The 16,480-nt window shown below is 33.9% G+C and overlaps 1 protein-coding gene across 4 annotated transcripts in view; it reads left to right on the top strand.

Annotated features, from left to right (window-relative positions):
• The window catches only part of Unc-115a (Uncoordinated 115a), a 125,857-nt gene that overhangs the window by 92,058 nt on the left and 17,319 nt on the right, over positions 1-16,480 (top strand). For 2 of the 4 annotated variants that reach the window (XM_067762493.1, XM_067762492.1), the window contains 2 exons: positions 184-323; positions 4,942-5,030. In XM_067762493.1, the coding sequence (XP_067618594.1) occupies positions 184-323; positions 4,942-5,030 (229 nt within the window). Of the gene's footprint in view, positions 1-183; positions 324-4,941; positions 5,031-8,791; positions 8,908-16,480 lie in introns of all 4 variants that reach the window. The other 2 variants (XM_067762496.1, XM_067762494.1) reach the window with 2 other exon arrangements.

Below are 16,480 nucleotides of genomic sequence, written 5' to 3'. Positions count from 1 at the left end.
TATTGGAGTTATTAATTCAACAGTTTAGCGATACGAACGTTAGTAGAAGGTGTGAAATAAGCGGAGTTTCCCTAAATTCGTTACAATACTTAAGATTACTACTGGGTATATACATATATACATAAATAAATTAGCTTTGTTTTATATATTATAATTAACATATTTTTCTCCAATTCAAATCAGATACGAATCACCAATTGGAGCATCACCATCACGCAACTTGGATCATCAAAAACCTTTTTACGAAGATGAACTGTTTGATCGATCAACGAGTTATAGAGGATCGTTAGGCAAATCGCTTGGTAATGCGCCTAGCTACAACGGTAAGGGTCAAATAAATGTAGAGAAATTACTGCTTATATATTTTATATAGAAAAATATTGTCAATAAACACTTAACGGCATGTAGGTATATCTCTGAAGAAGTTAATTTTACAGACTAGCTAAGTATTAGCTGTATATTCCCTACGTAGAAAAAAATTAAAGAAAGCGCGGGATTTACAATACCGTAAAAATTGCTTCGAAATAATGTTCAACTTATTTAAAACATGTTTAGGAAATATCATGAGCGAGGATTCAGTTATTTTAAATATTCACCCCTATTCTGCATTACGACGGAATCGTAACGAGAAGAGGAAGAGCAAATGATCTTTCGAAATGAGCTGTTTGTACGGAAGGTGTGAACATTGGAACAAAATAATTTAAAGAAAATTTGTAAAAAAAACACTGAAAAACGTTTATATCTTAATATCCATTCCATTTTGTACAAAAAAAAAAACAATAGAATATATTGCCGCAGTGTTATATTTTTTTGAGTGAAGTTCTTTCATAATTGTATGTGTTTTTTTGTCGTTCTTTTGGCCAATTCCCTGCCGTGGCCACCAAGTTTTGTTAAAACGGATTCCTGCACGAATATAATTGAACTTAAAAGTGGTAAAGTTTAATGACTTATTTTCTTATTTAGGTTCAAAAAAAAAATGTCGACTTAATAAGGATGCTTTCAAGTATGTGTTAGATGCTTTTGCGGGGCAAATACGTCCAATGACTTCGACATCGACGTTGTTTTTGACTTGGAAACATATAAAAAACAGTCATCATCAAGCCTTTTACGTTTCTTAACAAGTTTTACTTACATTTTTGTTAAAATTCTGTTATAAATCAATAAAAAAAAATAAAAAGAAAATATTTTTCCGCCAACAAATTTGCAACTTAGAAAAACGGAACTATGATCGAAATGCAGAATACACAAAATCGAACGATTCGAAGTTGGATCGAAAGAGAATACCAAAACTGCCAAATCGAAAAAATTCCAATCCAAGTCGAAATGCAGAATAGGGCTGATTAACTATAATTGTTTTCCTACATCGTAAAATCTGTTATTGTTGAAAATCGATTATAACGGGAAAGGATGAAAATGCATAATACTATACGATAAACCCATTTTCTTTGTATTGGACCAAACCAATTTTTTAAGAGACTGAACTCTAAGCAAAAAGCGAATTCACCTTTTTTTTCGAAGTTGGCTTCTCAAACATAGATTGGCCTTCGAAACTTGAAAACGTATTCTTTCTAATATAGTGTAATAATTTATTATATTTGAAGAAGTAAAAATATAGAGACCACGCCATATTTTCTTATTTAAACTGAATACGTTTTTTTCCTTCGAAGATTAAATCATGGTTCAAAATCTTCAAAGATCTTCGCAATTATTAAAACTGATAAATTTTGAAAAGTTCACAAAATAGTTGCGGGTTTGATGATGGCACACATGTATACCCATGCCTTTAGATTCGCTGAATCCAAATCTACTATCTCAACAGGCCTAACGGGTCTCGGTCGGCTCAAACTTCAAAAAACACTTAAACGCGGTTGATTGTTTCAAATTTTCGAGGTTAGCACCAAAATACGATCCGGTCAGATAATTCTGTCATCAAAAAGGGATTCAATGAATCTAAGAGCATAGGAAATTGGATCCGCCAACTTTTTGTGTAGCTTCGTAACTTAGAGCTTTTAATTTGTTCGAATATGTATTTGCCGTTTTACGCCTTATATACATTAGGGTGGGTCGATTTGTATGGACGAAAGTTAGCCGATATCGCGCCATCGATTTTTCGATAGGATTTGGGCTTAGGAAAAAAAGTTCCACTACGCTTACCCAAAAAAATAATTTTCGAGCCTGCGAAATTTAATTTTTTTGACTTTTTTTCGACATTGATTTTTAAGGTTTTTTATGATCTACTTAAAAAAATTTTCATATGTATACCCTGTCCGACCCAAAAATGTCCACTAAAAACGTTGTCGATAACAGTTTAAAAAAAATATTTTTTCAAAAAACTGTTATCGCCAACGTTTTTAGCGGACATTTTTGGGTCGGACAGGGTATACATGAAAATTTTACAATCAAATGAATATTTTTTTAGTAGGTCATGAAAAAACTTTAAAATGAAATTTCGGAGGCTCGAAAAATTTTTTTTTGGGTATGCGTAGTGGAACTTTTTTTCCTGAGCCCAAATCCTATCGAAAAATCGATGGCGCCATATCGGTTAATAAATCGACCCAGTCTAATATACATACCTGTTATATGTGTCGACGCTACCGCAAGTTGAAAAAGAAAGCTAGGCGCCTTTACAGGAACAAAAAGATCTTGTAACCGACGTTCACAGAGTACTAAGGTTATGCAGGGAGCACTTCTCTGCTCTCCTAAATGGAGAAAACGAGACCACGATGTATCGCTCAGGGATGATGAACACGATTATGCAATCGATAATGATGAAATTAATGTGATGTTATGTAATATGACGAAGTCAAAATGGCAATAACCAGTTTGAAAAAACAACAAGGCCGCGGACGCTGATGGATTGTCAGCGGAGCTATTCAAATTCGGCGACGAGGAGTTGGTAAGGCGTATGCATCAAATTCTTTGCAAAATATGGTAGGACGAGTGCATGCCTGACGATTGGAATCTAAGTGTTCTTTGTTCAGTCCACGGGGGGATCCCGCAAATTGCGTCAACTATCGCAGAATGAGCTTTCTTAATATCGCATATAAAATCCTATCAAGTGTATTGTGCGAAAAATTTAAGCACACCGTGAATCGGCTGATTGGCCCTTATCAGGACGGCTTCAAGCCTGGTAATCTATCATCGACTATACGGCAAATCTTGGGAAAAACTTGCTACAAAAGAATTGACACAGATCACCTCTTTATCTATTTTAAAGCCGCATTCGGCAGCACGAAAACGCGCTGCTTATATGCCGCTATGTGCAATTACTAGCGTATGCTGATAACATTGATATTATCGACCTGAAAACCCGCCCCCTAAGTTCTGCTTACTCTAAACTGGAAAAGAAAGCTGAAAATATTGGTTTGATAGTGAATGAGGACGAAGTACCTGCTGACATCAAGCAAAGAGTCAGCGCATTTACGCCGACGAAAATCACACTCTACAAGATATTTATCGCACCTGTCCTGATATATGGTGCATAAGCATATATCATGACAACATCAAATTAGGGAGTGTTCGAAAGAAAAGTTCTACGAAAAGTTTACGAACCTGTACACGTTGGCGACGGTGAGCTATGAAGAATATTTAATGATGAGCTGTAGGAGCTTTACGCAGACATCAAGATACTCCAGCGAATTAAAACACAGCGGCTACGCTGGCTAGGCCATGTTATGCGAATGAAAGATGATGCTCCGGATAAGAAAGTATTTTTATTGAAACTCGCGTATGGAAGCAGAGGAAAGGGCGGCCCTCACTGCGCTGGAAGGACCAGGTGGAAAACGATTTAAATTCCCTTGGTGTCACCAATCGGCGCCAGTTAACCTAACGAAGAATCGACTGGCGCGCATTGTTGGACGACCATAACCGTTTAAACAATTAAGCGCCAATTAAGTAAGTATGCACATTAGGGTGGGTCGATTTGTATGGACGAAAGTTAACAGATATCGCGCCATCGATTTTTCGATAGGACTTGGGCTCAGGAAAAAGTTCCACTACGCATACCCAAAAAAACTAATTTTCGAGCCTGCGAAATCTCATTTTTTTTTTTTTACTTTTTGCCGACTTTGATTTTTAAGGTTTTTTTCATGACCTACTAAAAAAATTTTCATTTGATTGTAAAATTTTCATGTATAGCCTGTCCGACCCAAAAATGTCCCCTAAAAACGTTGTCGATAAAAGTTTTTTGAAAAAAAAAATATTTTTTATTATTTTTTTTTTTGTTTTCAAAAACTTTTATCGCCAACGTTTTTAGCAGACTTTTTTGGGTCGGACAGGGTATACATATGAAAATTTTTTTAGTAGGTCATGAAAAAAACCTTAAAAATCAAAGTCAAAAAAGTAAAAAAAAAATGAAATTTCGCAGGCTCGAAAATTATTTTTTTGGGTATGCGTAGTGGAACTTTTTTCCTGAGCCTAAATCCTATCGAAAAATCTATGGCGCGATATCGGTTAACTTTCGTCCATACAAATCGACCCAGTTTAATGTACATATATAGGCTCGAAAACAACAAAAAAAATCGATTCAAATACTCTTTTTTTTAACTCAATATATGAAGAAAAAAAGATTAGAATAAGTAATTTCAAACTTTGGAAACCAATATCTATGCTTTGAAGGCTAACTACGAAAAACGACCAAATTACTTGTTTGCTTACTGATCAATATCCTGAAAAAATGTGTTCTGGTGCAACTCCCAGAAAAAGGTGATTTTGTCGTAAATCTCTTCCAGAAATAACCATTTTATTTTTTATTTTTTTCTCTCCACTATCGATCAGAACTCGTAAAACTAAATTTTTCATATTTGATTATTAAATCAAATTTTAATTTTTAAATTTTCTAAAATTTTATAAATAAGTGCTTCATACATATGTATGTATGTATGTATTATTTAAATTTTGCTTTTATATAAATACAATTAAATACGTATTTAAAATATATAGCGATACATTCCTACCGATCGCCACCAAGACCAGGATATGGATTGAAAACTTCGACTTTGCCACCATCAATACGTAATGGCTATAGCTCCGTAAGTGTGTTGTATTAACAAAAAAAAAAAAAAATGCTGCTTTTATGGTGCCATAGTCATGCAAAATTGGCTCTTTCAAATTGTTTGGTGATTGGTGTTTTTCGTACTAAGCTTCGTACATACTACATTTGTATTGCATACAAATACATTCTCTTGTGATTAACAACACTTTATAATGCCATTAACAATAAAAAAAAAAATATAACAATGCTTAACTGAAAATAACCGATTATAGTTTAGCAAATATGTATGTATTTTTCTTAAGGGGAAATAATAAGCTTTGCAAGGAACCTAAACTCGATTCTCTTATAGTGGACTTTTGCAAGATTCAGATTACCGCAAAGTTTTGGTTGACTGTATGTAGATTACCAGAGCGGCCGTGTTGGAACATACGATCACGGATCGAATGCGATACAAAAGAAAATTACGTGATATGTCAGTCGTATAAGTTAATAACATACGATAGCAAACATATCTCGGTTTATTTTGTATGAATTGCTCTTTTTAGGATCAAAAGTACGTTTGAACAAATTTTAAATTCATAACAGATATACAATCTTCGAATCGGTTATAAAAACAAGTGATAAGTCGAAACGAGCACGGATGTTACGACTTGGCCCCATGTATGACGTCGCGCTGTTAAGGTCGCAATATGCTAGACAGAACCTTTTCTGCGATATTAACCAGGGCCGAAATCGTGTTATATGATCCACCAACGAAATCAATTTCTTAAATCACAAAAGCTCTGATGTGGCGAATCGGATTAAAGAGATACATATATGAACAAGTGACTACTTTTTTATCACTTTTAATGATAGTTTTAAGTATTCATACTTATCGTTTCGAAGAAATTGTTTTTCGATACGTGATCCTAAAACACGATTCGAGCCAAAACTGGCCCCCAGAGGTTTTAGCGCGTTATTTGGTCTCTCGTTTCTCATAGATTAGAGGTTTACTTTTTTTTTTCTTGTGTGTAACCTATGCATTTCCATTCATGGAGTAACAATTTTTGCCTTCTCTTTTTTTTTTTTTTTAAATAATGGATACATTTATTTAGTCATTACATCTTTTTGTTATTCCAGAATAATTATTCCTTATTGCATTCCTCAGGTGGAATACAAAAATTTTAAATTTCCTCTGTTGGAATAAAAAAATTCATAATTATTACTCTAGTGTTCGGTTCTTTCACATTGTTTCTTGTAAAATCGCCATAGGCTGGCCTCTGCAATCAAAAGTATAAATGATAGATACTCGAGGTATTTTCAAGCTAGTTTAAGCTACAGTTAGAAGTAAACTTACTCTGCCGTTTAAACTAGAATTAGTCTATGCTTTCACTAACTATACGTTTTGAACGTAGTTTTGCTGACAAAGCTCTTAGTTCCAGAATTATGTTGTTAATTGGAAAGAAATAAAATGTATAGCGCAGTTAGGTTTTAGTAAGAAAAGGCTCAAAAATTTGCGTTTCGGTGTAGCCGAACTATGAGCAAACTCAGTAAATCATAAATGATGCTTAATTTTCCCCTGAACGTTGAAATTTCATACCAAAGCCTACATTTAGTAAGTGTGATTTTTGAAAAACTCACATTTACTGAATCTAGCCCCAGGCTTCAGATTAAAAATCAAACGTCTTAAAAGTTTCAACTGTGTAATAACGGAACCTGTAGTGGAATTCACTAACTTTTTTAACCACATTTGCCATCTTTTTATTTGCGAATCGATAACTATAACGATTTCATTATTCAGTAACTATTTTGTGTCGATATTTGTTTATCGACGCTCAGCTGTGTTGTTAGATAAACGGCAAGTAAATTGGTTGCGTTAAAAATCACGAACTTAAATTTCTGGCAATTTTAGTTAAAAAGGAAAATCAAAACTTTAATTAAATACTTTCAGACACGAAAAGCTGCCTTATAAATCAAATGGCATTTGAGTACTTCCGTTTTACGTTTTACGTTTTATCACAAGATGAAGAATTACTAAGTCCATCGCCAGTGGACAGACACCTTCTTAGAGAAGTAGATAGCCCATTACACTTGAATGCAACGGAGTTTCGAAAGCCGTAACGACTAACCCCAAACTTGGCTCGTCATATTATTTCTCAACTTGATGGTCAATTAAGGGGTACAACAACAATAACTGTCATATCAACAGAGAAAAAAAAAGAAATTAATACCGCATTTACTTACCTTTTGTTAAAATATGTAAAAACTTGCACAATAATGACTTCTAAAAGCAGTTAGTATACGGAATTTATTTATTTTTGCCATTCCTTTTGTGCTTTTCGCATTATTTAGATTTCGTTAAGCTGTGCTGTCACCTTTCTACTATTAAAACGAAATCTAAATGTCATTTATTTCGAGTCGTTAAAACTAAGTTACTGAATAGTACAATCGATAAGACAAGCGACAAAATCGTTAATTAAAATCTTGACAAATGGCATCGTTATAAGTTAGTGAATTTCACTACTGATCGCATTTAAGTAGGTACTAGAAATTAATTAACAGCGTTGTTATTGAAGTTTATTGGGTTCTGTACCTACGAGAATAAAACACAAAACACTTTTTTCGAAATCAAATCTTTTTTACATTTGCTTAAAAATCTGAATATAAAAGTAAATTTGTGCAATCGCGATTCGTTATTCATTTATAAAATTACCGCTTTCAATAAGTATTCCTGCCTTACTTACAGTTAAAATATTTCCTATTCCAAGCTACTTGCTTTTGAAGTATTCGGCGTGCCTTAACACCACAATACTCCTGCAATTTTTACATAGGACTTCTTTGTAAAAAAATTTTAAAATGTTACCAAACATAAAACCAATTATCTCCATTATTTTACTTAGTTTTCAATTCAAATTTTGTGAGTTGTGAATTTTAACCTCTGAAAAAGGAATAAAAGTACCAAAATCGTGGCTACTGCCTAAAAAGGACCAAAATTGGAAAAAAAAATGGACCAACGGACCAAATGGGGTTGGAAGGGACCATTTTTGGTCCAAATGAACCAAAAGTGGCAACCGTCGTGGAGTGTGAAATACATCTATATTTATTATTATTAATCTTAATTAAATTAAACAAAATTTCGAGAATTTATAATGTAGATATTCACTTTTAAATTTTTCTCTGAACTGTTACTATATTTTTCTCTTCTCCAATGCTGCTTTGGCTTCATTTTCCTTCATGCTTACATACATACATGTAAAACGTCTGCGTATAACAACGTATATAAAAATGCTTATACATATATATTTATATACTACAAAATACATATATAATAAAAATTTGGTGATGGGTTAACAACTTAAAAAATCACATAAACTCAATGGTGTATTCAACGTCGTCTTACGGAATATATTTATGCGTATTTTAACGAATATTAATGTTACTTATCGTGATTGATGAATTGCATATTGATCTTTGTTCATTGATATCAACAACAACAACTTCAACCAAAATAACAACGCACACGCAATTTGTTTCATCCTCATAAAAATGGTAAACTCTACAAATCGTCGGATCATAATTTTGACTGTCAAATTAACATCACCAATCATATGCTTCATCTGCAATTCATTGAAAATTTGTTGCTTGGACGCTTCTATCATTTGCTTGGACGCTATTATCATTATTATCCAATTTGCGATCACGAACAACATTTTCTTCTTCGTCATTTTTATTGCATGTCACTACACAAAACAAAAACACATTTCACGAATATATAACGCACATTTACATTCTTTGTATGTCTGTGTATGTGTCTAATAGTGGTGAGCGCCTTGCGACATGTTCCTAAACCAGGATACGGCTTGGCTCCACGTTCTCACACATTTAGTGCATCTACTCCGGCCGGTGGTTCTTCTACTGTACAAACTGTTGCTACTGTAAGAGCTTTTTGAAAGTTAAAAATTGCTTGTTTTCCTGATTTCTATAGTTTTCTCTTTATTTTTCGTCATTGAACACTTAAACGTATTTACTTGCTTTTTATATTTAAATAGATGAATGTACCTACACAAGTGTGTAATAAATTGTTGCATTTATTTTTTCTTGTTTAAAATATATTTTGTTTAACTTCCTATCAAGTACTGAAGGCTTTGTGTCAAACTTTCTGAAGCTAAAAACCAAAAATTAATAAACAAGTTTTATCATGTAGTTTCTTCTTTTATATATTTTGGTTAATTTAAGAAAATGCTTCAATGAATTGTTTAACTAAGACATGAAAACCAATTTCAAAAACATTTTGGAAAAAAATACGAAAATTTGAGAAGTGTTTAAACTAGGGATGTCCGCATATTCGAATATACGGATATCCGTTGACACGCATAAAATCCGGATGGCATGGATATCCGGTTAATATTCGTTTGTGAAACTATTCGGATATCCCATTTATGAAGATCCGGTTAATAACCGTATTTTTTGTTATTCAGTGAAAGCAACAAGTTGATGTACCATATACATATCGCTTATTTACTTCAATAGTGTCATATATAAACGTACTCAATATCATGATCTATGTTGTATAAAAAAATCTTTGTGATAAATTAAAAATTTACCACGTGCTATAAAAATGAAAATGTGCCTTTATATGCGCAACATATGGAAGTTAAAATCTTTGAATGGCTCTCCTGGAAAATTATGTTTTTTGAGTTATGACACTATTGAAGTAAATGAGCGACATGTTTATTTAACATTAAAAAACAAAAAAAATTGTTTATGCTTGTAAAATTGTAGCTTTTTAATTTTTGACGTTAATTTAATAATCTACAAACATATTTTGAAAATAATTTTTCGATGTTTGCTTCGTTCAATTCTGATATGCAGATATTCAACTTTTATATTCCAGTATCCGGAACACGAATATCCGGATTTTCCGTTTACGTATCGGATATCCGCTGTTCCATTTACGAATCCGGATAGCCGGAATTTTTTGCTTAGCTATCCTGTTATTCGAATATCCGGTTTATCCGGATAGTTGAAAAATCCGGATGCAGTCCACAGCCCTAGTTTAATTCTTTATTTAGAATATACCGAATTGTTTACCGCGCAGTTTTGTAATGCAATCAAAGTATATTGAACAAAGTATGATTGAATTTGACTGAAAGAACCATAATGGACCATAATGTTGAAAAGAAAAAAATCTTAACCCATTTGAGATAATCATATATATTATTTCTAATTGCTGTTTTTATGTGCAGGTCCCTTTTTCGCTCTTATTTGGAATCCAAATCTAAAAATCAAGTTTTGGTTGTAAAGATGGAGATTCGGGCTATTAGCGAGCTTTGGGCAATTTTTGTCGTAGTGCTTTTGTTTAGCTATATTTTATTACAATAATTTGTTAAAAATAGACGATTGTGAGAACACAAAGAAATCTATTTGTACTATGGCACTATTTTGAATATTTGCAATGCATTACCGGCAGTTGCCACCATACGCTAGATGGCAGCGCAAGACTTATTGATAGAACACCTGATTTGTTTTGATATTTGATAGGAGATTTTTATATTGGTTGCGCAAGATGCGCACGGGTCCGGCTCGTTTTTATAAATTTTTAATTTGCGAAAGATAGCTTGTATTAAATAAGACAAAATAGTAGACAGGTACACTTATAATACTTCGCAGCTTACATGTCAATGTTGTTGTCGTCGTAGCGATAAAGTCACTCTCCGAAGGAGCTGCCTTTTTTAATACAACCCCATAGCTTTCTTTCAATGGCTTACGTCTTAGTTTGCAAGCTGGCTTTTTAAAAAAACATGGACTATTTTCCTTTCTTTGCTGTTGTTACACGCACCGCAATTTTCATCCGCTCATTTTCAGAAGTACGTCTACCTATGTCTAAATAAAATTGTAAGAGTATCCAGGGCACGACAAAGCTTTATAGCTTTACAGTTTCCGCCACCCAATTGTCAAACTCACCTTTCCTGTTAAAAATATGAATGTATCATACAAATATATAGCAGGCGAGTCTCAGGCGAACCAAAGTATCTAATGTAACTAAGGGGTGGGGTCATACTAAATCGTTCCCGAGATCATCGGGCTTATACCTTAATGATGCAGATTAGCATCAGACAAAGGACCATCAACATCGATAACATTCCCTTAAACCTTCGGGGAGTGTCCTTATCGCTACAACAACAACAATATGGACTTGTAAGCTGAGAAGTATTATGAGTACACATGCGCTTAATATTCCTGAAAAATTGCTATCGCAAATGTTGGTGTTTTATTTAAAAATATAAACTAGCTTTCACAAATTTAAAATTTGAAAAACTTATCTCAAATGGTTTAAGATTTTTTTTTTTCTTTTTTGACATTATACTTGGTAAAATTCTGTATGAGAGAACTTTCACAATTAATACACTTTGATTTTCATATAAAAAAAAATTATGCAAAACATGAATTTACCAAAAAATCCTTGAAAAATAATAGCTTGATGTATGTCGGTTTGTGAACTTTTTTCCTTTTTCTTTTATTCATATTTTTATGTAATTTATAGACAAAAAAATTGGTTCATAGTTTCGTTCATGGTGGAATAACCAGGTGAAGTAAGCCGTCAATTGTCTCGCTCTAAATTCTTAGTTCTGTCATTCGGCTATCTAAAAATTTTTCACCAATGTTGTCCCTGAAAAAGTGTTGTTTTTTTGCATTTTTCAGCAGTAAAATATGGTAGTTTTAGTACTTTTTTCACATAAAATAGTAAGTGAATATCGATTGACCTTTACTGGATTTAATTACAGATATTCATAATTTGAGTATCCTTCGTGTTGGCTTTCATAAGTAAGGGTGTGCTTAACTATTAGGGTCATATTGTTGATGTTTAATTTGTTCCTAAAAAATTGATACAGGTCTTTGTTGAAACAAACAATTTGTATTTACGTCATATCCAACAAGGATTTTCGCCTGTGCAGCGCTACTGAAGACTTTCGAGAGAAATGTTTTTGTCATTCCTGCATTAAGAACACCAAAACTGTCATATTACACCTTATTTATGTAAAAACTTCGCTAAAACAATGGATTTCTAAATATAGTTACAAAAAATAAAAATTGTAACTCACTGTTGTTGTTTTGCCCTAAAAATTAGACCACTAAGATAAGAGTAATGTTAAGTTATGGATTGTAATTTAGAATATATGTATCCGGCTCGATCGGAGCAGAATCTTCTGGTCCTAGACCGACTGCCGGGGGGCTAGTATATCCCCTGGCATATTTTAGTAATTAATAACTTGGTAACATTAGTAGATAATACATCACGAATTCAACTGTCAGGAGTTTTTGGGGGATCTTCTGATCAAGTTTGTATAAAATATTAGAAGGGCATATGTTTTAGTTCCGACTCTAAACGACAAATTAACAGAGCAGATGGCAATATGAATGCATTTTTAGGGAAGGAAACACATTTAGGAGTATTGTGGTCACTTCCAAGTTGAACTGTAAAACTTTTCACCGAACCCGAAATCCATTTAAGTGCGCAAAGTTACTATAGTTCAACTAAATAATGGATAACTCCCTTTTATGTCCGGTTTATCGATGAAAGCTTCAACTTCAGTTGAAGTTGAGGTAAGTTTACTTTAGACGCATTATTGAATTTTACTTTCATTTTATTCGATACCACACTCGCACTGGTCCTCTATATCCCCTTTTGTATTGGCGTAAGGTGACACTGATATGCTGAAAAAAAAACAGTTTCTGTAATGGCCTTCGTAGCAAGGTATTAATTTTTCTGCTACTATTTATTCAAAGCGGGTAAAAATTTTACTCTCTTCTCACCGTTGAAAATACATCCCTATAATTTCAGATAGCGTACATCTTCTGTCTTGTTTATTTACTTCACCTGGTTATTCCACCGTGGACATCACCTTTATTATTACATCTTGGTTGTGCTGATCGGATATTTTTCTCCTAGTTGAGGAAAAAGATAGTTCTCAATTCGCTCCCAATTGCCGTTCTCTAATAAGACTCCAATGTGCGATTGCACACTCAAAATAAAATATATAGCTTTTAATTTTACGTGCCATGAATATAATATTAAATATTTTTTTGTTTGGAAGTGGCTATTTACAAAAGAATAACTCCAGCAAAAATAATGTAATAGAAAGAACACAAAAGAGAAGAAAAGCAACAATAAAATAAATTTTTCCGACGAATAAGAAACAAAATTATTCGTCTGAAATCTTTATACAACGAAAATTTCTGGATGAATAGGGGCAGTCGTTTTATTTGCATACAGATCAACTAAGAATCCTGAAATTTCGCAAAGATTGGAGAATAATTGGAAAATGGTGAGCCTGAGAACCTTCAATTTCGACATCAAATATAAAAGTGAGAACTAAAATTTTGTACAACCTCTGAGATTTTTCGTTACGTTGTTAAATCGGTAGTTCGATGTTTTTGGTTCTATCCTTTTGAGACTGGTGATTTTGTATCCATTTTTGCTCAATATTGTTACTAAACAAGTCAAGGAATTGGAGCAAGATATTTCTGTTCAGTTTCCTTCTAGTTTCTAAAATATCCCGCCGTCATCGTCGACACTATTTCGTCACTAGGAGGATTTCGGAATTATTTTCAAAATTTCAGTTTTAGCTGCCATCTTACACATATTAGTTGGGTTCCAATGAAACCTGATCCAGATCTCGATAAAAACTCAACATGCAAAAGCAACAACAAAGTCGTGATGCTGTATTTATCTGCATCAACTTCGGATCTGCACCCGAACTCCAACATTCGTTTACCAAATTGGCCCATTTTCTTTCTTATTTTTCCAGAAAGTGAACCCGAGGCCGACCAATCCTAAATAAAAATTATTAATGATTGATTTCCTTTAAATTTTGTACAAGGGTCGTTCCCAGACTAGCTTATTATTGGAGAAACTTTTCTTTACGGGAAGTGGACCAGGGATCGACCTCATCAAAAAAATCTAATTTATGGGGCGATTTGCATGAAATTCTGTACAGGAGTACTCTTTGACTAGGTTAATATTTGTGAAACTTTTTATTCCGAGAAGTGAAACATGGGTCGACTTATTCTAAGAAAATCGTACTTATGATGCGATTTGCTTGAAATTTAGTACAGGATCTTCACTTCGATAAGCTTAATATTTGAAAAACTTTCTTTCTGGCATGTGGACCACGGGCCAACTTTATCTTATTTATAGTGCGATTCGTTTGAAATGTATTGTGTGGGCAGAATTTCGAAAAAAAAGCGATAGAAGTAATAATTGGAGAGAAGAAGAAAGCCAAGGTAAGGAAGAAGAAAGAAAGTGTTCGTAGTAAATGGAGATAAACTTTAAGAAATTGCGAGGGGAAGTTAGGAAAGAGAGGAAGCAATTGAAAGTAAGGAGATGAAGAAAAATAGAGAGGTTGAGAAAAAGGAAATAAAGTGGGTGTAGAAGAGAGAAAAATTGAGAATTTGAAAGGGGGAAGATACGGTGGAGAGACAGGGATCAAACATGGAGTGGGGAGATGCAACAAGTGTTTTTTTTTTTTGCAGAAGCTCTCATACAAATGACCCTTTTACTTTACTGGGATAGTAGTAACATCGCAGGAGAATGGGCCAATTATCTATCTCTGTCTATTCTAATTGCTGTTTTTATGTATGGGTCCCTTTTTCGCTCTTATTTGGAATCCAAATCTAAAAATAAAGTTTTGGTTGTAAAGATGGAGATTCGGGCTATTAGCGAGCTTTGGACAATTTTGGTCGTAGTGCTTTTGTTTATCTATATTTTATTAAAATAATTTGTTAAAAATAAACGATTGTGAGCACACAAAGAAATCTATTTGTACTATGGAACTATTGTGAATATTTGCACTGCATTACCAGTAGTTACTATTGTACGCTAGATGGCAGCACAAGCTGTATTGTACGCTAGATGACAGCGCAAGCCGTAAGTTAATAGAACAGTTGATTTCTGTTGATATTTGATAAGAGACATTTATATTGGTTGCGCAAGATGCGCACGGGTCAGGCTCGTCTTATATATAAAAATGAATGCGATCCTAAAAATTGCGTGAGTTTTATATAGCGTCGTAGGCGGTTCATACAAACAATGGTATTGAAATCGGTCGGTCAGGTGAAGCAGATTTTCTAAATTGAGAGAATGGGAGAGGGAGTTGTAGTGGCAGTAGAACTAGGAATGGGAGTGTGAGTGGGAATGACAGTGGGAGTGGGGCTGGGAATGGGTTTGGTAATGGGAGGGGGACGGTAAGATAGGGAAAGGGATAGACAACATTATAAGAAAAATGGAAAATAGAGTAGAAGAAAATAAAGTAGATAGTGAAGAGGGGAAACGAGGCTCAATTTTAACTGTAGGCAAACCAATTTGACCAACTACAAACTACTGAATAGAATTGCACCCAACTTCGCGCACTTATTCGTTTTTTTTCGGTGAATGGTATGGGGCGATGGGTGTGAAGTGAGTAAACAGGTGGAACAAATAAGGTTAGAAACGAATAACAATGATAAATAGAAGATAAGCAGAGATAATTGGAAAGAGAAGAATAATCAGAAGAGGCAGTCAACGGGACTTCTGACGAATATGCTAGTGTTGAATATAATCACCTGTTAGCTTTAAAAAATCTCAGTGGCTCTTTTACACTATCTAACAAATACAAACTGTCATAATACACGTTCTTAACATGATACAAAAAAGAAGGTAATTCCACTCAAATTTTTTTTGACGTATATGGGGATTTTTGAAGTTTCATAATGTTTGTTTTTTTCCCACAAGCGTTGCCATACCGTTACTGTTTAAGGGGAAATTGTGGTTTTTCGAGATGGAAATTTCCTTTAGGATGAAAACGCACTGGTCATCTGGAACAATAATAATATGCTTTAGCACGATTTATGTGCATATATATCGATTGAGAATACAGTAAGACATGCAATTTCATTGAAAAATAGTGGATAACGACTCACAAATTCGTTAATGACTCATATCTTTATGGCAGCTTGACCCCTAGACAAAAAAAAATACACGAAAAATCCTGTTTTTCTAGCATGGCCCTATTATCATGCCCCTACAGTGAATATTTCTTAAGGCATGTTCAGAAAAAGTGTACCTCCAAAGTCTGCACATCTATGTCAATGCTAAAAGGGCACAGAACGTGTATAGGCGGGGCTGCCCCAAGGTGACCCCTGGTACAACGGGCAAAAACACTCTCATAACTAGTGGCTAACCTGCAGAGCTACAGGGTAATGTTCTCCTTAAAAAATTGTTTAACAATTCCCTCCTAAAGCACAACGCTGGAATTATACGATAAATAAAAAAATAAAAAATGTGGACTTGTAGCCAATTTATCAAGAAATTGCGGTGTCGGTTTATAAGGACCTCCTATGAGCAAGCAATTAACAAACGTGTATGTTTTGTCACAATGTTCTGAGCAAACGTACGGACATTTAAGAATGCTATATTCCCTTGCTTTGCATACTTCGAACCATGTTTTTTCCACCAAACTCTCTCTGATT

This window comes from Eurosta solidaginis, chromosome 1 (assembly GCF_040869045.1).
Source record: "Eurosta solidaginis isolate ZX-2024a chromosome 1, ASM4086904v1, whole genome shotgun sequence".
In the NCBI taxonomy this organism is placed as follows: Eukaryota; Metazoa; Arthropoda; class Insecta; order Diptera; family Tephritidae; genus Eurosta; species Eurosta solidaginis.
This window is presented reverse-complemented; position numbering and strand designations above follow the sequence as displayed.